Raw genomic sequence first — 13,215 nt, 5'->3', positions numbered from 1 at the left:
ATCACTTTTGTTAGTTTTTGCTTAAAATAGGAAAAAATATCTGGCAACGAGGTAAAAAATAATCTTAATTCAAAGGGACAGCAATATTATTTTTCTTGCCCATTGGTAACTGTTACTTTTTTTTTCTTCAGAAAACAAGACTTTATATCTTAAGTCACTTTGCTTCTGAAGTAAATATATCTTGATTTAAGAATGTTTAGATATTTTTGCACAAAAAGTCATAAATGTTCAAAACATGAATATCTTCACCCTCATTGTGACCGTCTGTCAGAAATGCTCGGTTTATGAGAAATGATTTCTGTTTTGATTGGCTGATGTCATTGCGTCTCTCTCCTCGTCACCTCACTGCTCACCACTGCTGTTCTGCTTCCTGAAAGGTGGGGTATCACACACAGTATCTCATATTAATCTTGAGTACATATAGAGTAATATTGCATCCTTCATATCTCTGAAAAGTCTTTAGTTTTATTATATTTATAAAAGATAGATACACTGTACCTATCTTTCCGGAATAAAGCTGAGCTCCTGGGGGCGTCTGGTGACAGGAGCTGCGTCTCATTTCGGAGGCTATGTCCTCCGGAAGTCGCATTTGAAAGCTGCATACGTCATCAAGGATGTCTTATTTAAGAAAAGTAACCGGAATAAAATTGACTGATATTCATTGTGAGGTGTAAAATACTGTCATTTCTTTCTTACTTTGCAATCTAATGGTTACTTTTAGGGGTGTAACGATATGGTCAGGTCACGATACGGTACGTATCTTGATACGATACGCATTACGATATTTTTAACAAAATGAAAGATTTATTTAAAAAACATTAACAAATTTCAATAATTTTCCTTGTTCCTCAATCAATCAATTAACGGGAATGAGTCAAAACATAAAAATAAATTACGCTTCAAATAAAATTTCCCGAAAGGAGGTTTTGGTCATTTAAGGTAGTTGTTATCACGCTGATATATATTCAATTGTTTGTTTTTGTGATAAGTTTGATTTTTGCTAGCAATTTGATGCTATAGAAATGGGGCGTGTCATCATGATGGACAGTTGTGTCTGACAGCTTCTCTGAGGACTGTCAGAGCTTCGAGGGGTTATTGAAGATATATAACTAACTATTAATTTTCGATTTCTGTGTTATTCACATCAACAAAATGAGTTGTTCAGCAGTAAAATGTACTAACAGACCTACAGATCTGACGGATCACTGAACTTTTTTCGGTAACGGTAAATGTGGGCTTTATAAGCTAATTAATAAAGGTTATTAGTTAAGATAACACGCCTAACGTTAGCCATGACGGGGAAAAGCAGGTGATTGTTATCTGGCAGTTACTAATTATTTTTATGGGTATAAAATAATAATTAGCAGGACAAAACTAATGATAGCCTACTCTAATTAATTATATAGCACTGTCTACAGCAATCGATCTCCTGTAACGTTAGTTTAACTTTATTTAAAATGGCAGGACCGTTTCTGACATTTTAGAGTTGTTTCTAGTGGCATATTATATTGAGTTTATCTACTGAATTTGCTGTTTCAAAAATATTATTGCTCTAGAAACAGAATACAACCCACCAGTCCATTTTGTGTTTAGTTGTTTTTGCTCAAATTCAGTTGTGCCAAACCTGCTGTAACTATAGCCAACGATTAGCTGGAAGAATAGTCAGATTGCCCCCTCTGGTGGATGACTCAAGATTTGCTAGTAAAATCTCACTTTTACAGCTGATTCACTTGAGAATTTCACTTTTGAACTAACAGGAGCTCACAAGCCCCTTAACAGCCCACAGGTTGAAAACCCCTGCAGTAAGAAACGATGGTAACTTTAACCACATTTAACAGTACATTAGCAACATTCTAACAGAACATTTAGAAAGACAATTTACAAAGATCACTAAATATATCATGATATCATGAATCATGAACAGATATTATCGATCCATCTGCCATTTTCGCTATTGTCCTTGCTTGCTTACCTGCATAAAGTCTGATAATTCAGCTGTGCTGCTCCAGACGTTAATACTGGCTTGTCTAATACCTTGAACATGGGCTGGCATATGCAAAAGTTGGAGGCGTACATATTAATGATCCCGACTGTTGCGTCACAGTCTGTGTTATGTTGAGATTCGCCTGTTCTTCAGAGGTCATTTGCACAAATCAAATTTACATAAGAAGGAGGAAACAATGGTGTCTGAGACTCACTGTATGTCATTTCCATGTACAGAACTCTAATTATTTTATTTATTTATTTTTTTATTGCATCTTTTTATCAGCATTTCAACCATTTACAAACTAAATTAAAACCAAACAGACAAACACATAGATCCCGGCAATTACAATACAATGGGAGAAAAAAGAGAAGAAAAAGTAAGGGGAAAAAAAGGCACAGGAGCATTATGATGTACCATACTTCAAAATATTACTTAAGGAAACATCAATACAGTCAAGCTATGGAGTCCAGACCTGATGGAAATCTTCAGTTGACGAGTGAATAACACATGTTAAGAATTCTAATGGAATAATTTCTCTAATAATCTTATGCCACCCTTTCAAAGAAGGGGGTTTATCGCCGATCCAGGATAACAATACATTTTTTCTAGCAGCAAAGGCTAACATGTCAAACAACCGTCTAGCAAATTTATTTGACAAATGTCTAATTGGAAGACCTAGGATCAAAGACAGGGGATCCAATTGAAGCTTTAGTAAAAACATTTAACTCAAATATTGAACAACTTTTGACCAGTAAGTTCTAATTACATAACAGTCCCAAATACAATGGGTATAGTCTCCCACTTCCACCTTACATTTAAGACATAGTGGAGAATTACTTGGGTCAAACTTACTCCTAAGGAGCGGTGTGATGTGCAATCTATGCACAATCCTGAGCTGAATGGCCCTGGCCCTGTTGCAGACAGAGATCTTATTCGCCTGACTCCAGACACCATCCCAATCCTCCTCTGTTATGGTCAATTGCAACTCCTCCTCCCATAATCTTCTAAGGTCTTGTGTAGTCACCAATTTGCTTTATAAGCAAAGTGCATTATAAAAGCAAGAGATCTGCTTACACAGTGGGGGATTTAAAAGAATCTTTTCAATGACCTGCATGGATGGGTTAGTAACAAGATTAGTACTTTTAAAAATATAAACCCTAATTTGGAGAAATCTGAAAAAATTAGATCTAGGTAGCTTGTATTTTATAACCAAGTCTTCAAAAGATAATAGGGAACCTTCATTAAACAAATCACTAAGTCTGCATATCCCATAAGTATACCAAAGTTTAAAACCAGAATCTGAGAAGCTAGGCATGAACTCCTGGTTATTGTGAATGGGGGCCAGAAGGGAAGACATATCAGCCCTGTCCTCAATCCTACGTATAATGGACCAGGCCTTCCATGTATTAAACACGATTGTATTCTCACATAGTGCCTTGATTATCTTAGAACTTCTGACAAATAGCCTCTAAATCAAGCCAAGTAGATCTAGGATCCTCTCTAAACCATTCCGCAATAAATCTAAGCTGACAGGCCAATTGGTATTTTTTAATGTTTGGTAAACCCAAACCCCCCTTAGAGCTGGAGAGCTGCAACTTTGAAAATTTTAGTCTTGGTTTCTGCTTGAACTAAGCCATCCAGTTAATTCCTTTACTCTTTTATTCAGCAATAAGATTGAAATCATCTGTAATGGGTAAAGAAGCCTGAGCATTATATTCATTTTAACTACAGCAATTCTTCCGAGCCAGGAAAGAGGGAGATCTGACCATCTATTTAAATCATTGTGGATTTTATCAAGTAATGGGAAAAAGTTAACTTTGGCCAATTGACAAACTGTAGGGGTAATGCTAATTCCCAAATATGTGAAACCAGACTCTGACATTTTAAATGGAAAGGACGTCAGATTAATTACACTAGTGCTTGGGTGTTTTAGATGCAAAGCAACAGATTTGGAAAAATTTATTTTATACCCTGAGAACTTCCCAAATGAATTAATAATATCTATTAAAGCAGGCACAGAGGAATCAAGGTTAGGCAAAAAGAGTAAGATATCATCTGAATAGAGGGAGATCTTGTGCTGTTTAAGACCAACCAAAACACCAGAGACGGCTGTCCCCTCCCTAATCGCCCGAGCCAATGGTTCTCTTGCTATCGCGAAAAGCAACGGGGAGAGGGGACAGCCCTGTCTAGTGCCACGGGACAGAGGAAAATTGTCCGACCTATGACCGTTAGTGACAACTGCCGCAAGTGGAGCAGAATAAAGTATACGCACCCATCTGATAAAATATATTGTATATTGTCCAGTATTGTTACTCGAACTTCTACCCTTAATGAAACCACTTTGGTCTTCATCAATGAAAGAAGGAAGTATTTTTTCCAACCGTAATGCAAGGATCTTAGAAAGCAATTTTTGTGGCAATCTATTTGTCATAAATAAATGATCATACATAGATAACGGGATTTATTAACAAATGCTCAAATTCTTTATATATTTCAAACACCAGACTGTCCGGACCAGGGGATTTACCCGACTGTAGACTACGTAGAGCCATTAAGGCTTCCTCCCTTGAGATGGGGCATTCAAAGCCATTCTCTGTTCGTCAGAAATACTAGGAAGCGTTAAGTGATCAAAGATTTACCATAGCGTTATATTGTTGGGGTGAATATTCAGTATGATATAGGTCAGAATAGAACTGCTTAAATGTAGCATTTATAACCCCAGAATCAAATGATTGCTTACCAGAAGAATCCATAATAGAGGTGATAAATTGTGGACCTGATTTGTTTTTCAATAAATAAAACAGATACTTGTTAGGTTTATTGCTGTGCTCATACAGTCTCTGCTTTGAAAAAAGTATTTTAACGTTGGCCTGCTGCGACAACAAAGCATCCAGGGAAGCACATATTATGGTCAACTTCTCCAAATTAACAGGTGAGGCATCATTCACATGATCTTTGGTAGCCCTTTTAAGTTCTAGCTCTAAGCGTTCCTGCTTCTCTACTTGTTTCCATTTTTTAGTAATGGAATAAGATATAGCTAGACCCCTTATATAGGCTTTGCAAGTCTCCCATAACAGAGATGGATCATCGATAGACTCTGTAATGATCGACCAAAAAATCCTAAATTCAGAATTAAAGTATGAAATAAACTTGTCTTTAAGCAATAATGTATTAAATCTCCAGTGCTTAGTACGTTTTGGAGCACCTTCCACTAACAAATCCAATAGCACCACAGCATGATTGGAAATAACAGTATTAATTATGGCACAACGGGAGACATATTGCAGAATTGCACTAGGAACAAAAAAATAATCAATTCTAGAATAACATTTATGGGGAGGGGAATAAAAGGTAAATTCTGTACGCAGAGGGTTAAGGGCGCGCCAAACATCAGAATAACCTAATTCCTTATATAATGCGGATAACGTTTTAGATTGTTTAGATGGAGGGCAGTTCTTTGAAGGTAGTCTATCCAGTAAAGGATTCAACAAACAATTGAAATCCCCCCCTACAATTACAGTACCAGAAGCAGTCTCTAACAAATCCAAAAAAGCTTTTGTGAGAGGCTCAGGAGAAAAGTTTGGTGGGGAGTATATATTTAAAAACGTTATATGTTCTCCATACAATAGTCCTCTAACAATAATGTAACAACCCCGTTTATCCTTAGTGCTATTTAAAATCTTAAGGGGCAAATTTCTGTTAACAACGATAGCTACCCCCCTGCTACTCGTTGTAAATGAAGAAAAGTAAATTTGACCAATCCACCTATGTCTGAGGCCAGCATGTTCCTTATCATTCAAGTGGGTCTCCTGCAACATTGCCAGTTCAACACGCTCCTTATTTAACCAATCAAAAACCTTCTGAATTTTAATTTTACCGTGTAGACCCCTTACATTCCATGTAGAAACTCTTAAATTATTGATAACCATCTAAACATAATACATTTTTAATATCATAAATGTATAAAATAGATAAATAAAATAAACAAGCTGAAGCTTACCTTTATACAATCTCCTGTACATAAGTTTTACATACAACAAAAAGACACAAATATAATAACAAAAGTACAACCATTTCCGGGCAATGGAACATTCGATAGAACTCGAAAAACAAAAGAAACAAAACAATAAAATAAGAAAAAGGAGGTGTTTTCCCTTCTCAAAAGGGAACTCAATATACAAGAGAACATCCCTTCTGTTCAGTCCGAAACAGAAAACTTTCACAAAACAACTTACTCAAGAAGTACACTTGCGCAATCACATCGTCCGCACCATCCCGCAATAACAGCAGTGGATACCGAACGCAAAACAGAAAAAGAGGAAAAAGAAACGCAATCAGGTCACAGTCATTCGTCCATCACAGGCCTATCCACAGGTGGACTGTCAGCTGCCACAGGTCGAACATCCTGACCAATCTCCGCAATAAACTCAGAGACCGCTGTCGGCGAGCCGAGGATCTTAGTGGTATTCCCAATGGTTACTCGCAGTTTAGCTGGATATAACATTGCATAGCGGGCACCGATCTCCTGCAAGCGGCATTTAACCAAATCAAACTCTCTACGCTTTCGGAGCACTGAAGGGGAGAAATCTTGAAAGAAGGAGATTTTGCACTTCTCAAACCGCAAGTTTCCATCCATAGCCAACTTTCTACTTGCCTCAAGAACCCTCTGTCTGTCTCCGAAGTGATGCATACGCACCATTAGCGGCCTAGGTCTCTCCTTGGCACCTGGTCTGGGAGCTAGAGTAAGATGAGCCCTTTCGATCTTGATTTAGGCTCCCTCGGTCTGCAGCTGAAGAAACTCTGGGATCCATTTTTGGAGGAAAGCCACCGCATTTGAGCCCTCTGCCCCTTCTGGTAAGCCGACAATACGAATATTTTTGCGCCGTCCTCTGTTTTCCAGATCATCAACGTGCTCAGTAAGCGACGCAACTTGATTTTTCCAGAGTAGAAACACAAGCCTGCGTGCAATCACCTAATTCCTCCGCCGAAACGATTCTTTGCTCGGCTTCATCCAGTCAAGATTTGCAGTTTTCCAATTCCTGGGAATGAGTATGTATAATCTCAGCCAAGGGATCAAGTTTGACGTCTATTGTTTTCGAAATCGTCTCCGTCATGTGTTGAAACGCCTTGGCCATGGCTGGGCTTAGCTCAACCTCGTCGTTCTCTTCACCGTCACCTTGTTCTGGAGAAATATCCAACGCGGCCGAGAAAGATTCCTTTTTCTCTGTTTTTTTTTTAGAACGAGGCATTTTTGAAAAAGATTGTGGCCAAAAAGATTCCAAAGACATACTACAACACTGACATAACCAAAGCCACCGAGCTGCGTCCGAATTAACTTATAAAATACAGATAATGCGGGAGCTAGTTAAAATCGCTGTTACTCTCTGGCCGCCATCTTAGAACCCCCTGAACTCTAATTATTAAACTATGCCAAGGTAAATTTAATTTTCAATTCTATGGCACCTTTAATCCAGTAAAAAAAAAAAAAAAAGGTAAAACTGCAATAATTGCACAGCTGTCTGGAGAGTCTCTCAAAACCTTTATATTTGATACCCTCAGAAAACTTTACCTCATTTTGCAAAATTTTAAATATTCATTAGCTGAAGAAACACTCAGGAGCTCATCTGATTTCAGATATTAATCTGAATGATAAAGTGATCAGATTATCGTTCTCTCAGGAGCTCATTGTATTGTGATTCAGAGTTCAGATCATGTCATCCTACATTCCTGAGGGCAGAAAACTGGAAACCCACTGTACATGTTGTGGCGGGGTGGAGGGATCACACAACAGGGAAGCTCAGTTTAAGGCCCCGGAGGGTGGATTTTATTGAAAGACAAGTGTATACGTGAGTGGTGGGGGTGCTCTTGCTTGCAGGAATGCCCTCGGTCGTGTCCAGGTGTGGGTGAATCCGTGCGGTGCTCGTGGCGGTGCTGATCGGTCACACACTGCTTTCTGGAACGGGATAGAGAGAGAACGTTAGTCTGCTGTCTCATGGAGAGGCCTCTCCACCTTTGTCTGTGAGCATGCTGCTTATATGCAGGCAGGTTGATCAGCCGCAGGTGTGGCCGATCAGCCTGTGACGACCTGTGAGCAGGTCCTCCTCGTGAGTTTCCAGGGCAACGCTGATGTGGACTCAGGACGCTCGTCACAATGTCTTTATTGTTTTATTTATACATTTAATATTTCATCTCTTCCAGATTTTCTGGCTGTAATCTCTCAGATCAGCATTGTGAAATTGTGTCTTCAGCTCTACAATCCTCAAACTCTGTCCTGAGAGAGCTGGACCTGAGTAACAATGACCTACAGGACTCTGGTGTCAACTTCATTTCTGATGGACTGAAGAGTCCAAACTGTCAGCTGCAGATACTGAGGTATTTCAGAACATATAAGAGATCATTTACAGTCAGCCGATAACAATGTTAATGGGTTTCTTTAGCTGATCTGACTGTGCGTATCTGTAGATGATCTGCCTGTGTGTGTTTGTAGATGATCTGACTGTTGATGTTTGTTTTCCGCTCTCTTCCAGTCTGGCTGGCTGTAATCTCTCCGATCAGCATTTTGAAATTGTGTCTTCACCTCTACAATCCTCAAATTCTGTCCTGAGAGTGCTGGATCTGAGTAACAATGACCTACAGGACTCTGGTGTCAACTTCATTTCTGATGGACTGAAGAGTCCAAACTGTCAGCTGCAGATACTGAGGTATTTAAGAACATATAATGGATAAAGTACAGTCAGACGGTCACAATGTTAATGTGTGTCTGTAGATGATCTGACTGTTGATGTGTGTTTTCTGCTCTCTTTCAGTCTTGCTGGCTGTAATCTCTCAGAACAGCATTGTGAAATTGTGTCATCAGCTCTACAGTCCTCAAACTCTGTCCTGATAGAGCTGGATCTGAGTAACAATGACCTACAGGACTCTGGTGTCAGCTTCATTTCTGATGGACTGAAAAGTCCAAACTGTCAGCTGCATATACTGAGGTATTTTTAGAACATATAATGGATAAAGTACAGTCAGACGGTCACAATGTTAATGTGTGTCTGTAGATGATCTGTGTGTGTGTGTCAGCAAATTGGGCAAAATTGAGCAAATGGAGAGTAACAGGATCCAAATCATCAGCACTAGAAGATATATCCTAAAGGTTTAGAATTCAATATTTCTTCAATTTCCACCAATACAGTTGTTAGGACCTCTTCCTCTTACAGTTTGACTTCCTAAAGTAGCTTGAAGTGCAGACTTGATAGATCGTATTTCCCTCTCCCACATTCCTCCAAAATGTGGAGCATAAGGGAGATTTTAGGTGATTTGATTGGATGATTCCACAACTTTTCCTGCAAGACTTGACTTAGCTGGTCAAAGGCACTTCTCAGCTCACTTTCACCCACATGAAAATTAGTTCCTTGATCGCTGATCACTTCATAAGGTTGTCCTCGATGAGCTACAAAGTGACATAGTACCATTAAAAAACTGTCAGTATCAAGACTAGTCAGCAGTTCTAAATGAACACACCTAGTGGTTTGACATTTGAAAAGTAGTCCCCATCTCTTCTCAGTCTTGAAGGGATCAAACTGAAATGAAATGTTATTCAATCAACTACTAGATGGAAAAAACAAAAAACAAATACTTTCAAAATCCTTTCTTTGGGCCTGTTGCAACAGGATAAGTTCAATCTGAGCCTTGTCAAGAGAAGAGTGAGCTCATTCCATGTTTTATATTTAAAGCAAAAGGGTTCTCTTCAGCATTAAGTCCCTGATATACTTCAAACAAAAGCTTTATTACAGCACGTATTTACATATTCATCTAAACGTCGCTCTCAGCAGTGTGGGTGGCATCAGATGTACAATTACAGTATATCGCTGGACACACATTTCGAACTTCGTTTTACTCCTAAACGAAAAAGAACTTTGTTTGAAGTATATCGGGGCCTTTAGTGAGGCCACAGAACAAAGGCTTTCTTAGCTCTGCAGCATCAACTGAGTCCTCAATCCTACCAGGAAAACTTGGCCACTGATCTTGGTCAGAATAAAGGAAAGAAGGGTCTTGACTCTAATGGTTAAGCTTGGCTAGATCAATAAGGCACTTGCCTCTGGTGATGTAATCAGCTGGATTGCTGTTTGTGTCAACATAGCGCCATTGTTCAGGAGTAGAGTGCTCTAAGACAGGGGTCTCCAAACTCGGTCCTGGAGGACAGTGGCCCTCCAGGACTGAGTTTGGAGACCCCTGCTCTAGGATTTAAATAATGCAATTAGCAACAAATACTGTAGCAACAGGTTTCAGAACGAATCCAGTTGAGGACAGTCATTGAATCAGACCACAGTTTTGTTTGCTGAATAAGCAGGTCAAGTTCCCTCTGCAACAAATTTGCTAACTGAACCCCGGTGAAGGCAGCACACAATTCAAGACGAGGTATGGAAATTTACTTATGAGGGGCAACTCTTGATCGTGGCATCAAAAAGGAGACTAGAACTTCTCTCTCTTGGTTTACAAACCTCATGTAGGCTACTGACCCATAAGCTTGTTCAGAGGCATCACAAATACATGAAGTGATGGCAGGAAGTTCACTCTCCCGTGCTGCCCATGCTTTCTTAATACCTTCAGGTAGTACTGGATCATCCCATTGTCTCTGTTTTAATCCAGTAAATTGTTGCAGCAGGACTTTAGCTTGGGTGGTAAAGGGTATAAGGAGCCCTATAGGCAGGGCTGTACAGTGTGACATACACTATATTGCCAAACGTTTTGGGACGCCTGCCTTTACGTGCAGATGAACTTTAATGACATCCCATTCTTAATCCGTAGGCTTTAATATGGAGTTGGCCCACCCTTTGCAGCTATAACAGCTTCAATTCTTCTGGGAAGGCTTTCCACAAGGTTTAGGAGTGTGTTTATGGGAATTTTTGACCATTCTTCTAGAAGCACATTTGTGAGGTCAGGCAATGATATTGATGAGAAGGCCTGGCTGGCAGCCTCACCAAACTCGCTCATCCATGTCTTTATGGACCTTGCTTTGTGCACTTGTATGTAGTACTTGGTATGCTGAAGCATTAAGAGTTCCTTTCACTGGAACTAAGGGGCCAAGCCCAACCCCTGAAAAACAACCCCACACAATAATCCGTCACTCCAGAGAACACGTCTCCACTGCTCTAGAGTCCAGTGGTGGCGTGCTTTACACCACTGCATCCGACGCTTTGCATTGCACTTGGTGATGTAAGGATTAGATGCAGCTGCTCGGCCATGGAAAGCCATTCCATGAAGCTCTCTATGCACTGTTCTTGACCTAATCTGAAGGCCACACAAAGTTTGGAGGTCTGTAGCTATTGACTCTGCAGAAAGTTGGCGACTTGTGCACTGTGTGCCTGAGCATGCGCTGACCCCACTTTTAAGAGTAGAGTGCTCTAAGACAGGGGTCTCCCCCGATTTTACGTAGCCTACCACTTCATGGCTGAGTTGCTCTTGTTCCCAATTACTTCCACTTTGTTATGATACCACTAACAGTTGACCGTGGAATATTTAGTAGTGAGGAAATTTCACAAATGAACTTATTGCATGCTTGAATTCACTGAGCTTCTAAGAGCAACCCATTCTTTCACAAATGTTTGTAGAAAAGGTCTGCATGTCTGGGTGCTTGATTTTATACACCTGTGGCCATGCAAGTGATTGGAACACCGGAATAATTTGGAGGGGTGTCCCAATACTTTGGGCAATATAGTGTATATGTTGCACATGCTACGAAAAAATTGATCTGTGCGATAAATAAATTTACCAATGTAGCACGTATGTGATAGTCAAGTCAAGTCACCTTTATTTATATAGCGCTTTTTACAATGCAGATTGTGTCAAAGCAGCTTTACAGTGATAACTGGTATATAATTTTGGCTGCACAGCAGCTCTTAAAGAAAATGGTGTCAATGCAGGCAGATCAAAGCACTGTTGAATATCAAATGTCAAGTGTCCCCAACTAAGCAAGTCAAAGGTGACCGCGGCAAGGAACCCAAACTCCAACAGGTGACATCAGGTGGCAAATAGGTGTTAAAATGGAGAAAAAAAAACCTTGTGAGAAACCAGGCTTAGTCGGGGGGCCAGTTCTCCTCTGGCAAACAGTGCTTTGTTACGATTCAGGTTGCTGGCTGTCGTGTCGATGAGGCCTTCACAATGGATGATCTAGTTGACTCAATCTCTGTTGATACTTCAGGGGTGCGTTGTGGTCGTGTCAAGGCGCAGGTCCTCAATCTCACCTTGATACGGCCCAGATCCGGTTGACTATGGTAACCCTCGGGATAAACAGAAAGACTAATATTAGCGTAGATACCATTCTTCTTCTGATGTAACGAGTATATCAGGTGTTATAGGAAGTGTTCCTGGTTCCGGCTGAACTAATTTATGCAGCCTAATAATCCTTTAACAGATTTGAAAATATAAATTGATAATGTGTTATGTGTATGCCAGGTTAAAGAGATGCGTTTTTAGTCTAGATTTAAACTGACAGAGAGTGTCTGCTTTCCGAACAATGCTAGGAAGATTGTTCCAGAGTTTAGGTGCCAAATAGGAGAAGGATCTACCGCCTGCGGTTGATTTTGATATTCTAGGTATTATCAGCTGGCCTGAATTCTGAGATCACAATAGACGTGAAGGACTATAATGCATTAAGAGCTCGCTCAGGTACTGGGGGGCTAAACCATTTAGTGCTTTGTAAGTAATTAGCAAGATTTTAAAATCTATACAATGTTTAACAGGAAGCCAATGCAGTGTTGACAGAACTGGGCTAATATGGTCATACTTCCTAGTTCTAGTAAGAACTCTAGCTGCTGCATTTTGTACGAGCCGTAGTTTATTTATCAGGCGAGCAGAACAACCACCCAGTAGAGCGTTACAGTAATCTAGCCTTGAGGTCATGAACGCATGAACTAACTGTTCTGCATTTGTCATTGAGAGCATATGTCGTAGTTTAGATATATTTTTAAGATGGAAGAATGCGGTTTTACAGATATGAGAAACGTGGCCTTCAAATGAAAGATTGGTATCAAAGAGCACACCCAGGTTCCTAGTTGACGACGAAGACTTAACAGAGCAGCCATCAAGTGTTAGACAGTATTCTAGGTTATTACGTGAAGAAGTTTTTGGTCCAAAAATTAGAATCTCTGTTTTTTCAGAATTTAGTAGTAGGAAATTACTGGTCATTCAATTTTTTATATCAGCTATGCATTCCGTTAATTTTGTGAATTGGTAAGTTT

The 13,215-nt window shown here is 39.8% G+C and overlaps 2 protein-coding genes across 3 annotated transcripts in view; one reads left to right on the top strand and one right to left on the bottom strand.

The window, feature by feature from the left end:
* Positions 1 to 13,215, bottom strand: part of LOC127508903 (uncharacterized) — a 201,129-nt gene that overhangs the window by 125,729 nt on the left and 62,185 nt on the right. The window lies entirely within an intron of this gene.
* The window catches only part of LOC127508744 (NACHT, LRR and PYD domains-containing protein 12-like), a 46,851-nt gene that overhangs the window by 14,562 nt on the left and 19,074 nt on the right, over positions 1 to 13,215 (top strand). The window contains exons 3-5 of one of the 2 annotated variants that reach the window (XM_051887084.1): positions 8,186 to 8,359; positions 8,515 to 8,688; positions 8,794 to 8,967. In XM_051887084.1, coding sequence (XP_051743044.1) covers positions 8,186 to 8,359; positions 8,515 to 8,688; positions 8,794 to 8,967 — 522 coding nt within the window. The remainder of the gene's footprint in view (positions 1 to 8,185; positions 8,360 to 8,514; positions 8,689 to 8,793; positions 8,968 to 13,215) is intronic. The other variant, XM_051887085.1, reaches the window with a different exon arrangement.

Source organism: Ctenopharyngodon idella, chromosome 3 (assembly GCF_019924925.1).
Source record: "Ctenopharyngodon idella isolate HZGC_01 chromosome 3, HZGC01, whole genome shotgun sequence".
Taxonomy (NCBI): Eukaryota; Metazoa; Chordata; class Actinopteri; order Cypriniformes; family Xenocyprididae; genus Ctenopharyngodon; species Ctenopharyngodon idella.
The sequence above is the reverse complement of the archived record's forward strand: the minus strand, read 5'-3'. Positions and strand labels throughout refer to the sequence as shown.